This window comes from Astyanax mexicanus, chromosome 22 (assembly GCF_023375975.1).
Source record: "Astyanax mexicanus isolate ESR-SI-001 chromosome 22, AstMex3_surface, whole genome shotgun sequence".
NCBI classification, from domain to species: Eukaryota; Metazoa; Chordata; class Actinopteri; order Characiformes; family Acestrorhamphidae; genus Astyanax; species Astyanax mexicanus.
The window spans coordinates 1059329-1080631 of NC_064429.1; the positions used below are offsets into that span (position 1 = coordinate 1059329).

At 38.6% G+C, this 21303-nt stretch overlaps 1 protein-coding gene across 1 annotated transcript in view; it reads left to right on the top strand.

Moving 5' to 3' along the window:
• The window catches only part of LOC125780468 (DNA topoisomerase 2-beta-like), a 62663-nt gene extending 48507 nt beyond the window's left edge, over window positions 1–14156 (top strand). The window contains exons 21-30 of the mRNA XM_049470833.1: window positions 1396–1530; window positions 1624–1824; window positions 6986–7181; window positions 8234–8322; window positions 9552–9695; window positions 9777–9860; window positions 9981–10106; window positions 10490–10622; window positions 13206–13287; window positions 13385–14156. Coding sequence (XP_049326790.1) covers window positions 1396–1530; window positions 1624–1824; window positions 6986–7181; window positions 8234–8322; window positions 9552–9695; window positions 9777–9860; window positions 9981–10106; window positions 10490–10622; window positions 13206–13287; window positions 13385–14045 — 1851 coding nt within the window. The 3' untranslated portion in view covers window positions 14046–14156. The remainder of the gene's footprint in view (window positions 1–1395; window positions 1531–1623; window positions 1825–6985; window positions 7182–8233; window positions 8323–9551; window positions 9696–9776; window positions 9861–9980; window positions 10107–10489; window positions 10623–13205; window positions 13288–13384) is intronic.
• The last annotated feature ends 7147 nt before the right edge of the window (window positions 14157–21303 follow it).

Below are 21303 nucleotides of genomic sequence, written 5' to 3' on the forward strand. Positions count from 1 at the left end.
TGTAAATAAAATGAATTGTTCAGCAACATCTCTTTTTTACCAGTCTGTTTTTACTACCATTAAGGACGAGCCATTGTTTAATAACCCTCTCATAAAATCAAAATTTTAGACTCCAGATATTTATGACAGCGCCTCCAACGAGCAGGGATTACCACTGTTGATGGATCTGGTGGAATCTGGAAAACTGCAGATGACCTGTGTGCAGAGACTGGTGTCCAGTCCAACCGTCTGATGGAGAGGCTTCTGGGTGAGGTGATCGCTGCTCTCCCCTCACGCTTCAGGGAGGAGTTGGGACGAAACGCTGTTGAAGATGTGTCACCTCCTCTATCTGTATCCATCTCTGCAGCGGCAGTGGATTTTCAGGAGGTGGAAGGATCTATTCTGACCTTTCAGAGACCACAGCTGTCGTCTTTGGTGGCAGCCACAAAGAAGGCTCTGTACGAGACGTGTGTCAAGGTACAACATCAACGGTCCCTGACTGGGTTGAAGGAGACTAGATGGTTGGGGGTTTTGGACCCGGGTTCTTCCCCACGAGGCTGCTGGAGGTCCCTGTACAAACCCCCTATAGAGAAGCGAGCGGCTGATCTACAGTGGCAGATAGTACATGGGGCCGTGGCCACAAACAGACACGTAGCACACATCGACCCCACTGTTAGCAGTTTGTGTGTGTTCTGTGGCAGAGAGGAAACACTTGAGCATCTTTTTTTACGATGCACAAGGTTGGCTGCTATGTTCATGTTGCTCAGAGATTGGTTTGGCGCATATGGTGTAGTTTTTAATGAGCCAATGTATTTGTTTGGGCCGAGATATAAAGTTTCACAGAGAAAAATACTTGTTTTATTGAATTTTATACTGGGTCAGGCCAAGCTGGCTGTGTGGCTGTCTAGGAAGAACAAAATGAAGGGGTGTGGCTCGCAGGATGCTGGAGACAGGCTTAAAACTCTGATAAAGATTAGATTGAAAATTGATTTTGTTTTTTTTAAGATGACTCATAGAATTGAGGAATTTTGTCATGTGTGGGCCCAAGGAGATGTTTTATGCTCTGTTTATGAAGATGATATAGTCTTTACTTTAAAAAAAAAGTGTTTTTTTGTTTTGTTTTTTGTTTTTTTGTGTAATGTAGATTTTTAATAGTAAAAATAAAGGGTGTCAAAGTCTCTCTCTCTCTCTCTCTCCCTCTCCCTCTCCCTGTCTCTCCCCGTCTCTCTCTCTCTCTCTCTCTTTATCCCCGTCTCTCTCTTTCCCTCTCTCTCTCTCTCTCCCTCTCTCTCCCTCTCTCTTTCTCCCTTTCTCTCTCTCTCTCTCTCTCCCTCTCTCTCTCTTTCTCCCCGTCTCTCTCTTTCTCTCTCCCTCTCTCTTTCTCCCTCTCTCTCTCTCTCCCTCTCTCTCGTTCAGCTTCCCAGCTATAAGGGATTCAGGGGAACCGTTGAGGAGCTGGGGCAGAACCAGTACATGATCAGTGGAGAGGTGGAGATCATGGACTCCACCACTATCGTTATCTCGGAGCTGCCTGTGAAAAGCTGGACTCAGGTCAGTAGAACAGCAGTAGAACTATAAGCATGTGGAGCGTCTGGAGGAGAAGCTGCTGTTCTGAGAACAGCTGTGAACCGTTCTCTTCCTCAGACCTACAAAGAGACGGTGCTGGAGGAGATGCTGAACGGCTCTGAGGAAGAACCGGCCCTGATCACCGACTACGAGGAGCAGCACACCGACAACACGGTGCGCTTTGTGGTGAAAATGACCGAGGAGACGCTCCAAGCTGCTGCTGCTGTAGGTCTGCACAAGATCTTCAGACTGCAGAACCGCCTCGACTGCAAACAAATGGTACAAACAGAACCACACGTCTACTGTAACATCTACAACATCTCTACAAACCTCTCCAAACACTCACATCTACTACTGTAACATCTACAACATCTCTACAAACCTCTCCAAACACTCACATCTACTACTGTAACATCTACAACATCTCTACAAACCTCTCCAAACACTCACATCTACTACTGTAACATCTACAACACCTCTACCAACCTCTCCAAACACTCACATCTACTACTGTAACATCTACAACATCTCTACAAACCTCTCCAAACACTCACATCTACTACTGTAACATCTACAACACCTCTACCAACCTCTCCAAACACTCACATCTACTACTGTAACATCTACAACATCTCTACAAACCTCTCCAAACACTCACATCTACTACTGTAACATCTACAACACCTCTACCAACCTCTCCAAACACTCACATCTACTACTGTAACATCTACACCATCTCTACCAACCTCTCCAAACACTCACATCTACTACTGTAACATCTACACCATCTCTACCAACCTCTCCAAAAACTCACATCTACTACTGTAACATCTACAACACCTCTACCAACCTTTCCAAACACTCACATCTACTACTGTAACATCTACACCACCTCTACCATCCTCTCCAAACACTCACATCTACTACTGTAACATCTACACCATCTCTACCATCCTCTCCAAACACTCACATCTACTACTGTAACATCTACAACACCTCTACCAACCTTTCCAAACACTCACATCTACTACTGTAACATCTACACCACCTCTACCATCCTCTCCAAACACTCACATCTACTACTGTAACATCTACACTACTTCTACCAACCTCTCCAAACACTCACATCTACTACTGTAACATCTACACCATCTCTACCAACCTCTCCAAACACTCACATCTACTACTGTAACATCTACAACACCTCTACCAACCTTTCCAAACACTCACATCTACTACTGTAACATCTACACCACCTCTACCATCCTCTCCAAACACTCACATCTACTACTGTAACATCTACACCATCTCTACCATCCTCTCCAAACACTCACATCTACTACTGTAACATCTACACCATCTCTACCAACCTCTCCAAACACTCACATCTACTACTGTAACATCTACACCACCTCTACCAACCTCTCCAAACACTCACATCTACTACTGTAACATCTACAACATCTCTACCAACCTCTCCAAACACTCACATCTACTACTGTAACATCTACACCATCTCTACCAACCTCTCCAAACACTCACATCTACTACTGTAACATCTACAACATCTCTACCAACCTCTCCAAACACTGACATCTACTACTGTAACATCTACAACATCTCTACCAACCTCTCCAAACACTCACATCTACTACTGTAACATCTACAACACCTCTACCAACCTCTCCAAACACTCACATCTACTACTGTAACATCTACAACACCTCTACCAACCTCTCCAAACACTGACATCTACTACTGTAACATCTACAACATCTCTACCAACCTCTCCAAACACTGACATCTACTACTGTAACATCTACAACATCTCTACCAACCTCTCCAAACACTCACATCTACTACTGTAACATCTACAACATCTCTACCAACCTCTCCACTCACATCTACTACTGTAACATCTACACTACCTCTACCAACCTCTCCAAACACTCACATCTACTACTGTAACATCTACACCATCTCTACCATCCTCTCCAAACACTCACATCTACTACTGTAACATCTACACTACCTCTACCAACCTCTCCAAACACTCACATCTACTACTGTAACATCTACAACATCTCTACCAACCTCTCCAAACACTGACATCTACTACTGTAACATCTACAACATCTCTACCAACCTCTCCAAACACTCACATCTACTACTGTAACATCTACAACATCTCTACCAACCTCTCCAAACACTCACATCTACTACTGTAACATCTACAACATCTCTACCAACCTCTCCAAACACTCACATCTACTACTGTAACATCTACACCACCTCTACCAACCTCTCCAAACACTCACATCTACTACTGTAACATCTACAACATCTCTACCAACCTCTCCAAACACTCACATCTACTACTGTAACATCTACACCATCTCTACCAACCTCTCCAAACACTCACATCTACTACTGTAACATCTACAACACCTCTACCAACCTCTCCAAACACTCACATCTACTACTGTAACATCTACAACATCTCTACCAACCTCTCCACTCACATCTACTACTGTAACATCTACACCATCTCTACCAACCTCTCCAAACACTCACATCTACTACTGTAACATCTACAACATCTCTACCAACCTCTCCAAACACTCACATCTACTACTGTAACATCTACAACATCTCTACCAACCTCTCCAAACACTCACATCTACTACTGTAACATCTACACCACCTCTACCAACCTCTCCAAACACTCACATCTACTACTGTAACATCTACAACACCTCTACCAACCTCTCCAAACACTGACATCTACTACTGTAACATCTACAACATCTCTACCAACCTCTCCAAACACTGACATCTACTACTGTAACATCTACAACATCTCTACCAACCTCTCCAAACACTCACATCTACTACTGTAACATCTACAACATCTCTACCAACCTCTCCACTCACATCTACTACTGTAACATCTACACCACCTCTACCAACCTCTCCAAACACTCACATCTACTACTGTAACATCTACACCATCTCTACCATCCTCTCCAAACACTCACATCTACTACTGTAACATCTACAACATCTCTACCAACCTCTCCAAACACTCACATCTACTACTGTAAAATCTACACCATCTCTACCAACCTCTCCAAACACTCACATCTACTACTGTAACATCTACAACACCTCTACCAACCTCTCCAAACACTCACATCTACTACTGTAACATCTACAACATCTCTACCAACCTCTCCAAACACTCACATCTACTACTGTAAAATCTACACCATCTCTACCAACCTCTCCAAACACTCACATCTACTACTGTAACATCTACAACACCTCTACCAACCTCTCCAAACACTCACATCTACTACTGTAAAATCTACACCATCTCTACCAACCTCTCCAAACACTCACGTCTACTACTGTAACATCTACAACACCTCTACCAACCTCTCCAAACACTCACATCTACTACTGTAACATCTACAACACCTCTACCAACCTCTCCAAACACTCACATCTACTACTGTAACATCTACAACACCTCTACCAACCTCTCCAAACACTCACATCTACTACTGTAACATCTACAACATCTCTACCAACCTCTCCACTCACATCTACTACTGTAACATCTACACTACCTCTACCAACCTCTCCAAACACTCACATCTACTACTGTAACATCTACAACATCTCTACCAACCTCTCCACTCACATCTACTACTGTAACATCTACACTACCTCTACCAACCTCTCCAAACACTCACGTCTACTACTGTAACATCTACACCATCTCTACCAACCTCTCCAAACACTCACATCTACTACTGTAACATCTACATCTCTACAAACCTCTCCAAACACTCACATCTACTACTGTAACATCTACACCACCTCTACCAACCTCTCCAAACACTGACATCTACTACTGTAACATCTACAACATCTCTACCAACCTCTCCAAACACTCACATCTACTACTGTAACATCTACAACATCTCTACCAACCTCTCCACTCACATCTACTACTGTAACATCTACACTACCTCTACCAACCTCTCCAAACACTCACATCTACTACTGTAACATCTACAACATCTCTACCAACCTCTCCAAACACTCACATCTACTACTGTAACATCTACACCATCTCTACCATCCTCTCCAAACACTCACATCTACTACTGTAAAATCTACACCATCTCTACCAACCTCTCCAAACACTCACATCTACTACTGTAACATCTACAACATCTCTACCAACCTCTCCAAACACTGACATCTACTACTGTAACATCTACAACATCTCTACCAACCTCTCCAAACACTCACATCTACTACTGTAACATCTACACCATCTCTACCAACCTCTCCAAACACTCACATCTACTACTGTAACATCTACACCATCTCTACCAACCTCTCCAAACACTCACATCTACTACTGTAACATCTACAACATCTCTACCAACCTCTCCAAACACTCACATCTACTACTGTAAAATCTACACCATCTCTACCAACCTCTCCAAACACTCACATCTACTACTGTAAAATCTACACCATCTCTACCAACCTCTCCAAACACTCACATCTACTACTGTAACATCTACACCATCTCTACCAACCTCTCCAAACACTCACATCTACTACTGTAAAATCTACACCATCTCTACCAACCTCTCCAAACACTCACATCTACTACTGTAACATCTACACCATCTCTACCAACCTCTCCAAACACTGACATCTACTACTGTAACATCTACAACATCTCTACCAACCTCTCCAAACACTGACATCTACTACTGTAACATCTACAACATCTCTACCAACCTCTCCAAACACTCACATCTACTACTGTAACATCTACAACATCTCTACCAACCTCTCCAAACACTCACATCTACTACTGTAAAATCTACACCATCTCTACCAACCTCTCCAAACACTCACATCTACTACTGTAACATCTACACCATCTCTACCAACCTCTCCAAACACTGACATCTACTACTGTAACATCTACAACATCTCTACCAACCTCTCCAAACACTGACATCTACTACTGTAACATCTACAACATCTCTACCAACCTCTCCAAACACTCACATCTACTACTGTAACATCTACACCACCTCTACCAACCTCTCCAAACACTCACATCTACTACTGTAACATCTACACCATCTCTACCAACCTCTCCAAACACTCACATCTACTACTGTAACATCTACAACATCTCTACCAACCTCTCCAAACACTCACATCTACTACTGTAACATCTACAACATCTCTACCAACCTCTCCAAACACATATCTTTAAACACGTCTCATTTTTTAATAGGAATCAGTTGTTATGTATATGGTGGAGATGGAGAATGAACAGGAGTTTAATAGAGATTAAATCAGTGTTTCTTCTTCTTCTTCTTCTTCTTCTCTGCTGCAGGTGTTGTATGATGTTCTGGGTTTTCTGAAGAAGTACGAGTTGGTGCAGGACATTCTGAGGGATTTCTTTGATCTGCGGTTGAAATACTACGTCCTGAGGAAGAACCGGCTGCTCGGCATGCTGGAAGCTGAGATCAATAACCTGCATAATCAGACCGCCTTCATTATGCAGAAGAATGAACGTACTCTGGTGTTTGGTATGTAGTGCTGGACGATATGGCCAAAATTTATATCACAATATATTTCTTAAATTTCGGTCGATACGATATAATTTCGATATCGATATAAATACTTTGAAGGCCTCAGAAAACTGCTAAGAATCCCTGCAATCCCTGCAGCACTGCGAATTTAAATTATTATATAACTGTGTATTTGCACTTTTTGTATTTTTTGTATCTATCTATCTATCTATCTAATGGAAATCTGAAATCTTTGAAACCTCCTTTCACAAAAACTTTAATACTTTAGAAATAAAAGTAGTCAAAATAAATCAATGCTCAATATTATTTGCATAGAGCAAAATAATAACATGTCATCCCTTTCAAACACAAGCCTATATAACTATTACCAATAAAAATAACTTGAAATTACAAAAGAGGCAGAGCTTCTTATTCTTTGTAAACAAATTTAACAGATTAAAACAAAAGTGTTTCAACTAGGATATAGAATACAAGAAGCCTTTATACACATAAATAAATTATATACTCAAATAAACAAACCTATAGATCGATAGATACTTTATTTATCCCGAAGGAAATTTAGGAAGGCTTTATCAACTATAAATAACTTAGTTACAACATAAGCTATAAAAGTGCTTCAGCCAGAATACAAGAAGCCTTTATATACATAAAAGAAAAACGTTTGGCTCCAGCGCAAGACATTTTAGCTGCATAGCGAAGCGGACCCGAGCTTAGCCATTTTAACCTAGCCTAGCCTAGCCTAGCCTGTTTGGCTACGTGCCTGTGTGATTACGTCATCACGCACTGACGTAGCCCAGCTACGGGGGCTGAATGTGTTGAGCTCTGCGGCGAGCTGACTCCAGTAAAAAACGCCTGTCCGTGATTCTGTAAATAATACATATCAATATATCACTAAACTGATATCACCGTTATTGAAACACTTCTTATCGCGATAAATACCGATATGGAATTATTATCCCGGCCTATGGGCAAGCGTGGTTCTCCTGTTTCTGCAGCGCTGCTGGAGCTCAGTGCTGAAGGTCTGATTAATGTGGGCTGATTTCTTCCAGGAAACACTCGTAAGGAGACGATCATCGCGATGCAGAAGATGGGTTATCAGTCGGACCATATTAAAGTGTGGAAACGAGCCCAAGAGAAGGTATGATGAGATCCGGAGCCGAATATGAAGACCAAACGCTCTAATCACATCCAGATAATCAATAACTGATTCTGATTACTGATCAGCCCTAACTGATCAATAACTGATCCTAATAGTCATTACTGATCAATAACTTATCCTGATACTGATTACTGATCAGCTCTAACTGATCAATAACTGATACAGATTACTGATAAGCCCTTACGGATCAATAACTGATCCTGGTCCTTTATCAACTGCCTAGCAACACCTTACTTACCACCTGTTATACTTTAGCAACTGCTTAATAACACCTTAACAACTACCACAAATATGATCAGAACCACCTAGCAACAACCAGGAGTACCTTAGCAACTGCATAGCAACCCATTAGCAACCACTTTAAAATTATAGCAAACTGCCTAGCAACCATCTTAGCAACAACTTGGAATACTTTAGCAACTGCATTCCAACACCTTAGTAACCAATTTAGATATGATAGCAAGTGCCTAGCAACACCTTAGGAACCACCTAGCGCAGCACCTTAGCAACTCCCTAGCAAGACTTTCATACATACTTTAGATATGATAGCAACTGTCTCGCAACCATTTAACAACACCTTAGCAACCACCTGGAATACCTGCCTAGCAACACCTCACTTACCATCTGTAATACCTTAGCAACCACCACAAATATGATCAGAACCACCTAGCAACCACTTAACATCTTAGCAACAACATGGAATACCTTAGCAACACATTAGCAGCAACTTTAGAAATTATAGCAATTGCCTAGCAACCAATTTCAGAAACGATAGCAACTGTCTAGTAACCCTTTCTGAAAAGTTAGAGCATGCTTAGCAATCAGTTAGCAACACCTTAGAAACCTTTTGGAATACCTTAGTAACTACTTAGCATCACCTTAGTAACCACTTTATTTATGACAGCAACTTTATAGGAACCATTTACCAACATCTTAGTAACCTCTTGGAATACCTTAGCAACTAAATACCTTGAATAAAATACCTAATATCTAAATACCTAAATACCTTGGCAATCACCTTAAATATGAGTGTTCTATTGTTCTAGCATAGCGACCATTTAGCAAGATCTTAGCAACCACTTAGTAATTACTCACACGCTCTACACACCATGCCCCACACCTACCACTATTCAAACACTAACACCTTAGCAACCACCGCTCAGTGATATTAGCGCACTTTTCTGAGCCGACTCATTGGTTTCTTCTAGGGAGTGGAGGAAGAGTCCGAAGAGGATGATGAGGAAGAGGAAGAAGGAGGTTCAGGACCGGACTACAACTACCTGCTGAACATGCCCGTGTGGTTCCTCACCTCAGAGAAGAAGGAGGAGCTCTGGAGGCAGAGGGATGAGAAGGTATCAGCAGGGCGAGAGTGATGGAGTCGTTTCAGCAGATCTTTCATTTCTACAACTTTTACTCTGCTTGTTCTGCTGTAGATCACAGAGCTGAAGGTGCTGCAGAGGAAGGAGGCTTCAGATCTGTGGAGGGAGGATCTCGCTGCCTTCATAGAGGAGCTGGAGGTAAAGCTGCACCTGCAGGAGGTTCTTCAGTTAGTCTGAGAACGTCTCTCTGATCTTCTCCTCTACTGGAGGTTTCTACAACTTTAGAACTGGCCTGATCTGCTGATCTCTGATCTGTAGCGAGTGGAGCAGGAGCAGGAGGAGTCCCAGCTCACACTGACCCAGGTTCAGGGGAAAGAGGGCGGAGCCGAGGAGGTAAAGAGGAAGAACCGGACCTGGCCTACACCTCAGGAATGTGTCACCGGGGTGCGTTTAATACAGATTTATAAGAGTTTAATGATTTATCTTATCAATAAACACATTATTAGATTAAATATTGAATAGGGTTAAATCGACTCCAGTTATAATAGAAGGGTTAATTTTTGGTGCAGCTGCTGGAATTGAGCTGGTTAATTTGGTCTCCAGCACTGAAGTTCCTTCACTTATCTCTCAGCCTGGAGCTTCAGCACTTCATACTGGATCTACAGCTTTAGCAAAAAGAAGAGAAACGTCTTCAGCTGCTGCTTTTGTGGAGCTGAATGATTTTATTAAGATGATTTTAATTGTTTCCACATACAGTGCTAATTTATTCTGTTTTATTCCTGTAATTGTGAATTACAGTTCATCAAACTACAGTTTTATCTCTTTAGGCTGAGAGTGAGGGAAGTGTGGAGGTGATGATGATGATGGAAGTTGAGGAAGAGGAAGCAGGAGAAGCTGTGGAGACGGGACCGGATGCTCCTCTTACCAAGAAAGCAAAAAAAAGGTGTAGAAAGTGGAAAGGTAATCCACGCAGCGACACATTTAATAAATCTATACAGGGCCATCTAAAACATTACAATATCTTTAAAAAGTTACTTTATTTCAGTAATTCAGGTCAAAATGTGAAACTCATATATTATATAGATGTATTAAACAGAGTGATGATTTTGGCCCACAGCCAATGAAAACCCGAAATTCAGTGTCTCAGAAAATTAGAATATTATATAAGACAAATTGGTACTTTTGGCAGTGTGGGCAGTGTGCCAAGTCCTGCTGGAAAATGAAAGCTGCATCTCTATAAAAGTTGTCAGCAGCAGAGGGAAGCTGTAAGATATGAAGTGCTGTAAGATTTTGTGGGAAAACAAAACTGCACTGACTTTAGACTTGATAATAAAACACAGTGGAGCAACAGCTGCAGATCACATGTCTCTCCAAACCATCACTGATTGGTGGAAACTTCACACTAGACCTCGAGCAGTTTGGACTGTGTGTCTCTCCACTCTTCCTCCAGACTCTGCTCTCATTATTTACTTTTAAATAGCTGTAACAGTACTCTGGGAAGATACTTTAAGAAGTTGTAGATGAAATACTTGAGGTTTGATTTCAGCAGTAGGATCAGTGAGTCACGAATGTGAGCATTGGCGTAGGAACCGAAAAAAAAAGCAGAAATTGTTTTAAAATAAACTTTTACATTTACATTACATTTTATTACATTACATTTGGCAGACGCTTTTGTCCAAAGCGACTTACAATAATCAAGTACAATGTAAAATAAGTTTAAAGGTAAAACATCTTTGGATAGGGATAAAAGGAGGTCAAAGGGAAATAAAGGGATAGAGGAGTGAAGGAGGGGAAGAAGGAAATGAGGTTAGAAGTAGTTAGTGTGTTAGAGGTGTTAAGAGAGTAAGTGCTCTTTGAAGAGCTCTGTCTTCAGGAGTTTATTAAAGATAGTGAGAGATTCTCCTGATCTGGTAGTAGAAGGTAGTTAGTTAGAGGTGTTAGGAGAGTAAGTGCTCTTTGAAGAGCTCTGTCTTCAGGAGTTTATTAAAGATAGTGAGAGATTCTCCTGATCTGGTAGTAGAAGGTAGTTAGTTAGAGGTGTTAGGAGAGTAAGTGCTCTTTGAAGAGCTCTGTCTTCAGGAGTTTCTTAAAGATAGTGAGAGATTCTCCTGATCTGGTAGTAGAGGGTAGTTTGTTAGAGGTGTTAGGAGAGTAAGAGCTCTTTGAAGAGCTCTGTCTTCAGGAGTTTATTATTAAAGATAGTGAGAGATTCTCCTGATCTGGTAGTAGAAGGTAGTTAGTTAGAGGTGTTAGGAGAGTAAGTGCTCTTTGAAGAGCTCTGTCTTCAGGAGTTTATTAAAGATAGTGAGAGATTCTCCTGATCTGGTAGTGGAAGGTAGTTAGTTAGAGGTGTTAGGAGAGTAAGAGCTCTTTGAAGAGCTCTGTCTTCAGGAGTCTCTTAAAGATAGCGAGAGATTCTCCTGATCTGGTAGTAGAAGGTAGTTTGTTCCACCATTGGGGAACTCTGTATGAGAACAGTCTGGATTGCTTTGTGTGAATGTTTGTTTGGTAAAGCGAGGCGACGTTCATTGGAGGAGCGCAGCGGCCGGGAGGTAGCGTAAGTCTGCAGGAGTGAGTGCAGGTAGGAAGGAGCTGTTTTGTCATCATCTTGTAGGCGATTGTAAGAGTTTTGAATTTGATGCATCAACTGGTAGCCAATGGAGCTCAATGAGCAGCGGGGTGACATGTGCCCGTTTTGGCTGGTTGAAGACCAGACGTGCTGCTGCATTCTGGATCATCTGTAGTGGTTTTACTACACAGGCCGGGAGGCCAGTTAGCAGGGCATTGCAGTAGTCGAGGCGTGAGATGACGACCGCTTGCACCAGGAGTTACTTTGAAAGCGCACCAAAATCTGCACCCCCGCTATGAAACGCACCTCGTCTCGGGAGCACATTTCTTATTAAAGTTAGCTAAACAACTGGAGAAGAAGAGGTGAGTGTGCGCTCCCGAGAGAGGGTGCTTTTCCTGGCGGGGGTGCTGAATTCAGCACAACACCGGCTTTACACGTGCGGTCAGAGATTAGAGCAATGAATCACAACAATAATAATAACCTGCAATAAAAACAACGTCTTGATATGTCTTGTTCTGCAGACTGGGAGGGTTTGGGTTATCTAAGGTCTATATTTACTGCTGCCAAAAATCTCTATGAAATGTGTAAATATACAAAATAATAATCATAAGAAACAAATCTGATTTTATATTATATTATTTAAAATATCAGGTGATCAGTTTTTGTCACTTTTAAAAGGGTGCAAGAAACCTTATACATAATTTCACATGTATGTTTTGTTGTTAAACAGTAAATGTAATGTGGAATATTATGTTTAGGTTGTAAAGAGACCTCTGGTTAGATTAAACTAATAACAAACACTAGTACAGATAAAATTATATTTTATTTATTTGTGATTCACTGTAATTCTGTAAATGGTGTTGTAAGTTACTAAAATTCATTTTTTAGTAAATGTTTCCCCCCAATATAACCCCCCCCCCCCCCTCCTACACCTTTGGTTGTGAGAGTTTATAAAGTTGATGTTTTTGAATCAGGTAACAGGAAAAGAAAAGCTCCTGCAGAGGTTGAGCTCAGTGCTGTTCCTAACCGAGGAGATTCTGCTGTTCAGCCTCCAGCGTGAGTCTACTTCTTTATCCTCCTCCTTCTTCTCCTCCTTCTGATCCTCCTGCTCTTTATTATTATCATAATAATCCTGTTTAATCCTGTTTAATAGGAAGAAGAAGAAGTGGCAGAATAAAAAAAAGAAGCAGCAGCAGGAGCAGAAAAAGAAGCAGCAGCAGGAGCAGAAAAAGAAGCAGGAGCAGAAAAAGAAGCAGCAGCAGGAGCAGAAAAAGAAGCAGGAGCAGAAAAAGAAGCAGCAGCAGGAGCAGAAAAAGAAGCAGGAGCAGAAAAAGAAGCAGCAGGAGCAGAAAAAGAAGCAGCAGCAGAAAAAGAAGCAGCAGCAGGAGCAGAAAAAGAAGCAGCAGCAGGAGCAGAAAAAGAAGCAGCAGCAGGAGCAGAAAAAGAAGCAGCAGCAGGAGCAGAAAAAGAAGCAGGAGCAGAAAAAGAAGCAGGAGCAGAAAAAGAAGCAGGAGCAGAAAAAGAAGCAGGAGCAGAAAAAGAAGCAGCAGGAGCAGAAAAAGAAGCAGCAGCAGAAAAAGAAGCAGCAGCAGGAGCAGAAAAAGAAGCAGCAGCAGGAGCAGAAAAAGAAGCAGCAGCAGGAGCAGAAAAAGAAGCAGCAGCAGAAAAAGAAGCAGCAGCAGGAGCAGAAAAAGAAGCAGCAGCAGGAGCAGAAAAAGAAGCAGCAGCAGGAGCAGAAAAAGAAGCAGCAGCAGAAAAAGAAGCAGCAGCAGAAAAAGAAGCAGCAGCAGCAGCAGAATCTAAAAAATCTGTAGAAAAAAGATTTATCCAGTACTGTTCACAAAGGTTTACATATGTTTAAAACTGAGCAAATGTGTTCATAACTGAGCAAAACTAAACATATAATAAACCTATTTAGTTATTGATACTTTTCCAGCAAACCAGTGTATTTCTTTATTTCTCTATTTATTATTATATATAGATATAGATCCACTCACTCACTCATCTTTAGCCTTGACCTCTGAAATTCTCCAACCGCTTTATTGAGGAGATTATCTTAAAAGTTCATACTGAATTGATTGAAGGTCATTTATGGGTATTTTTTATATATTTTGTTAAATAAGCACCATTTCAACATTTATATTACCTTTATTAGCGGGTCAGAAGGGTTCAAATAGACCACTGAAGGCGTTTCGTCATTTTGCAGTCGGCAGCATGTTGTTTACACATACGTTCTATTCTGTGTACATTTACCTCCTAAATATCACTGCATTCTATGTAACACCAGCAAACTCCGTCCGGATCACATTCTTCACAGAGGATCATTAAAGTATTTAAACAGGTGAAAACTCTTAGCAGTCTGGTGATGTTGAGCAGTGTAGTCTGTGTTAGAGCTTTTAAAGGCAGATTATTAGAGAAAGTGGTTCTCAGTTCAGGAGCAGTGCTTTCCCACAGGGTTTATTATTTATTTACAGTCATTAGTTTATTACAGCACACCTGACCCAAATAATCAACTATCAACTAACTAATCAACTAACTAATCAACTAACAACTAACGAATCAACTAACTAATCAACCAGTCAACTAACTAATCAACTAACTAATTAACCAATCAACTAACTATTCAACTAACTAATCAACCAATCAACTTACTAATCAACCAATCAACTAACATATCAACTTTTCAATTAACTAATTAACTAACTAATCAACTAACAAATCAACTAACAACTAACTAATCAACTAACAACTAACGAATCAACTAACTAATCAACCAGTCAACTAACTAATCAACCAATCAACTAACTAATCAACTATCAACTAACTATTCAACTAACTAATCAACCAATCAACTAACTAATCAACTATCAACTAACTATTCAACTAACTAATCAACCAGTCAACTAACTAATCAACTAACAACTAACGAATCAACTAACTAATCAACTAACAAATCAACTAACAACTAACGAATCAACTAACTAATCAACCAGTCAACTAACTAATCAACCAATCAACTAACTAATCAACTATCAACTAACTATTCAACTAACTAATCAATTAACAACTAACTAATCAACTAACAACTAACGAATCAACTAACTAATCAACCAGTCAACTAACTAATCAACCAATCAACTAACTAATCAACTATCAACTAACTATTCAACTAACTAATCAACTAACTAATCAACCAGTCAACTAACTAATCAACCAATCAACTAACTAATCAACTATCAACTAACTATTCAACTAACTAATCAACCAGTCAACTAACTAATCAACTAACTAATCAACTAACTAATCAACCAGTCAACTAACTAATCAACCAATCAACTAACTAATCAACTATCAACTAACTATTCAACTAACTAATCAACTAACTAATCAACCAGTCAACTAACTAATCAACCAATCAACTAACTAATCAACTAACTAATCAACCAATCAACTAACTAATCAACTATCAACTAACTATTCAACTAACTAATCAACTAACTAATCAACCAGTCAACTAACTAATCAACCAATCAACTAACTAATCAACTAACTAATCAACCAATCAACTTACTAATCAACCAATCAACTAACATATCAACTTTTCAACTAACTAATTAACTAACTAATCAACTAACTAATCAACCAATCAACTAACTAATCAACCAACCAATCAACTAACTAATCAACCAATCAACTAACTAATCAACCAACCAATCAACTAACTAATCAACTAAAAACTAACGAATCAACTAACAACTAACTAATCAACCAATCAACTAATTATTCAACTAACTAATTAACCAATCAAGTAACTAATCAACTAACTAATCAACTAAAAACTAACGAATCAACTAACAACTAACTAATCAACTAACCACTAACGAATCAACTAACTAATCAACCAGTCAACTAACTAATCAACTAACTAATCAACAAATCAACTAACTAATCAACTAACTAATCAACAAATCAACTAACTAATCAACTAACTAATCAACAAATCAACTAACTAATCAACTAACTAATCAACAAATCAACTAACTAATCAACTAACTAATCAACCAATCAACTTACTAATCAACTATCAACTAACAACTAACTAATCAACTAACTAATCAACCAATCAACTAACTAATCAACTATCAACTAACTATTCAACTAACTAATCAACTAACTAATCAACCAGTCAACTAACTAATCAACCAATCAACTAACTAATCAACTAACTAATCAACAAATCAACTAACTATTCAACTAACTAATCAACTAACTAATCAACTAACTAATCAACCAATCAACTAACTAATCAAATCAAATTTATTTGTATAGCGCTTTTTACAACAGGTGTTGGCACAAAGCAGCTTTACAGAAACATGATTACAGGACAAAGAATCAGGCAAAACATTACACATAGAAAATACAGAATACAGAACCCCCAGTGAGCGAACTATTCAACTAACTAATCAACTATCAACTAACTATTCAACTAAAAACTAACGAATCAACTAACAACTAACTAATCAACTAACCACTAACGAATCAACTAACTAATCAACCAGTCAACTAACTAATCAACTAACTAATCAACAAATCAACTAACAAATCAACGATCAACTAACTATTCAACTAACTAATCAACTAACAACTAACTAATCAACTAACTAATCAACCAATCAACTAACTATTCAACTAACTAATCAACTATCAACTAACTATTCAACTAATCAACTATCACTAACTATTCAACTAACTAATCAATTAACAACTAACTAATCAACTAACAACTAACGAATCAACTAACTAATCAACCAGTCAACTAACTAATCAACCAATCAACTAACTAATCAACTATCAACTAACTATTCAACTAACTAATCAACTAACTAATCAACTATCAACTAACTATTCAACTAACTAATCAACTATCAACTAACTATTCAACTAACTAATCAACTATCAACTAACTATTCAACTAACTAATCAACTAACTAATCAACTATCAACTAACTATTCAACTAATCAACTATCACTAACTATTCAACTAACTAATCAATTAACAACTAACTAATCAACTAACAACTAACGAATCAACTAACTAATCAACCAGTCAACTAACTAATCAACCAGTCAACTAACTAATCAACTAACAACTAACTATTCAACTAACTAATCAACTATCAACTAACTATTCAACTAACTAATCAACCAGTCAACTAACTAATCAACTAACTAATCAACAAATCAACTAACTAATCAACTATCAACTAACTATTCAACTAACTAATCAACTATCAACTAACTATTCAACTAACTATTCAACTATCTAATCAACTATCAACTAACTATTCAACTAACTAATCAACTATCAACTAACTAATCAACCAGTCAACTAACTAATCAACTATCAACTAACTATTCAACTAACTATTCAACTAACTAATCAACTATCAACTAACTATTCAACTAACTAATCAACTAACTAATCAACTAACAACTAACTATTCAACTAACTAATCAACAAATCAACTAACTAATCAACTATCAACTAAGTATTCAACTAACTAATCAACTATCAACTAACTAATCAACTAACTAATCAACCAATCAACTAACTAATCAACCAATCAACTAACTAATCAACTATCAACGTATACGTAAATTCTACTCTCCCTGAGATTTTTATTTTTTTTTTGTAAACAAAAGGCATTATTTTCAAGTTTTCACTACACAACAAAAAGGTACCCATTCTTTACATTGAACAATTACATAAAAAAAGACGCTATGACATAAATAAACATAAAATGATCAGTAAAAAAACATTACGCAAAACCTTTATGGAGTGAATTTTGTGCCAAAAGTTTTACGTAAAAAAATAAAATCCACAATCAAAATTTTAAGAATCAAAAGTAAAACATGTATGTTGCAAATTCAAAAGAGAAAAATATATATCAAATATATATATTTAAATATACTTGGTTATTTTATTATTCTTTGCACTTATTTGAAAATTATTTTAGTTTGGATTTTGCCAGTCTTTGCTTTCATTTTTGGATTATTTTGGATTTTCTGTGGATTTTTGTGGATTTTGCTGCTAAAGACTTTTGCTTCTGGAATCTCTCCTTTGCTTCTGCTTCATTTTTTTGGTTCTGATTTTTGGCACACTTTTCACGGGTGGGCGGGGCTTAGAAGAAGGCGTTCCCCTTTAATCTCTATTGGTCACCTACCCTGAACCCTCGTCTGAGACAGACCACGCCCACCCCGCCAGCTTCAAGCGCTCTTCCAAACATGGCGGAGCGAACGGGGTTCAGCTCACAGCAGCACCAGCAGGTACTTTTCCAATTAAATTTCATACAGACGTTATGTTTAATGTTATATTTCTTTTTTAAGTAAGTGTTTAACTCTATTAAGATGCTCATGTTAGCGGGGTGTGCTAAATATCCATGCTTAAATTATACTAGTTAGTTAGTGAACACTAACCTACCTAGTCAGTGAGTCAGCTAGTTTACCTAGGTCATCTGGTCAGTGAGTTAGTGGGTTAGCTAAGCTAGTTAGGTTACCTAGTCAGTGAGCTAGTGGGTTAGCTAAGCTAATTATTATGCCCCAGGGTAAAGCCAAGTAAGTGCTGGTTAAGGTTAACTAGCTAACTCACTGACTAGGTAACCTAACTAGCTTAGCTAACCCACTAACTCACTGACCAGATTACCTAGGTAAACTAGCTAACTCACTGACTAGGTAGGTTAGTGTTCACTAACTAACTAGTATAATTTAAGCATGGATATTTAGCACACCCCGCTAACATGAGCATCTTAATAGAGTTAAACACTTACTTAAAAAAGTATAAAATATAACATTAAACATAACGTCTGTATGAAATTTAATTGGAAAAGTACCTGCTGGTGCTGCTGTGAGCTGAACCCCGTTCGCTCCGCCATGTTTGGAAGAGCGCTTGAAGCTGGCGGGGTGGGCGTGGTCTGTCTCAGACGAGGGTTCAGGGTAGGTGACCAATAGAGATTAAAGGGGAACGCCTTCTTCTAAGCCCCGCCCACCCGTGAAAAGTGTGCCAAAAATCAGAACCAAAAAAATGAAGCAGAAGCAAAGGAGAGATTCCAGAAGCAAAAGTCTTTAGCAGCAAAATCCACAAAAATCCACAGAAAATCCAAAATAATCCAAAAATGAAAGCAAAGACTGGCAAAATCCAAACTAAAATAATTTTCAAATAAGTGCAAAGAATAATAAAATAACCAAGTATATTTAAATATATATATTTGATATATATTTTTTCTCTTTTGAATTTGCAACATACATGTTTTACTTTTGATTCTTAAAATTTTGATTGTGGATTTTATTTTTTTACGTAAAACTTTTGGCACAAAATTCACTCCATAAACCTTTAAATATGGTAAAGGAACAAATGCAGGTAAATTTAGTTTTTGGACAGTTTTAATTTCCTTGAATAATCCCTTTATTATTTTTAATTATTATAATTATTCTTAATGATAACACAATACTTACTACTGGCCCCTGTTCATTTATGTCCTGAGATAGTTTCATCAAGAAGAATGGACATCAGTACATTTTATTTGTTACAGCACTTCCAGTCAGCCAGCTCACTTTATCATACCAGAGCAGCTGAAAATACCTGTTACTTTTCCCACCTTTTACACCAAATTAATCTGAGCAGTTGATCTGCCCTGCTGCTGTTTAACTCTAAGTTTTTCTTCGTAAGGAAGACTATCAAATGGCTTCACCAAAATCCGTCCACAACATTAAAACTGTCTGATATTATGCTCAGCTTGCACTGGCGCGAGGCTAGTGTGAAGAGTGTCCGTCTGTGAGAGCTGTGTGACGGTGGAGGGGCTCAGCAGCACCCGCTGGACAGAAACTGCAATAGAGAAGAGTGATAGAAGTCAGAAAGAGTGATAGAAGTCAGAAAGAGTGATAGAAGTCAGTCTCCAAACACAAGCAGCTACAGAAAAGCACCAGAAATAGAAGCTGGATTTGTCGCTAGTCGTTTTTAATAAAGAAAATGCCGCTATAAGGATTAGGAAAGTCTCCGAACTCAGAACAGAATTAAAATACTTTTTACACTAAAAGATCGCTGATTCGCTCATTTCGCTGTCAATCAAAAAGGGACTCTCCGCCTCAGACAGATCATCCAATCATCATGCAGAAGCTGAGCGTCCGGGCCGGGCGAGGCCAGCCCACTGCTCCATAGACCCCCAGAGACGCTGAGCGTCCGATGGGCGGGACAAAGCCCAGCATTTATCCAATGACTCGTCTCGTTTGACCGCGCGCTTTGCTCCACTGCGGGAATGAGTGAGAGGAAAGCCGCGGCGTTAGCAGTGATAAGAAGCTGATTCTGAACTAAGTTCAGCGCGGTGTAGCGCATATTTAATCAGTGACATGTACACACAACAGTATATATTTAATCACCTATTTTTTTACATATCGCCACTGGTTGAGCAGAAATTACTTGTTCAACAATTTTTGTGATTTTGCTGTAACTGAGAGAATTTTGGCACATTTGTAAAAAGTTATTCCCAAACTAATTTGAAGTATACTGGAAGAATTCAATTAAATGTCTTCCTATGTGTGTAGATAATGAAAAATAATGCAAAAGGTAACATATTTGCATGTGAACAATGTTATAATTTTATATAGTAACTATAAAGACTAAGGATAAGTTGACTTACATTTTCACATTATACCCATTTTTAATTTAATACACATTAACATTCATATTTTACCATATGATAATTTTAGTCAATAAGACCGTAACATAGTATATATGTACATTTCAAGAAAAAAAAATCTACAAAAGCATATATAAATAGTTGGAAATATAAGAGCTATAATATAATATAAACCAGTGATTTCCATGACTTGATTTTTTTTTTAAACATTTTTTAGACACATATGTCAGCCACCCATATATTTATTTATTTTTATTTATGTGTGTTGAGCTTACATGTGTCTCCACAGATCTTGTCAGATAAATAAATTATTATTAGGTTATTATTAGGTTTCTCACACTCACACATACTTACTGAAACAAAGAAACAAACAAGGACA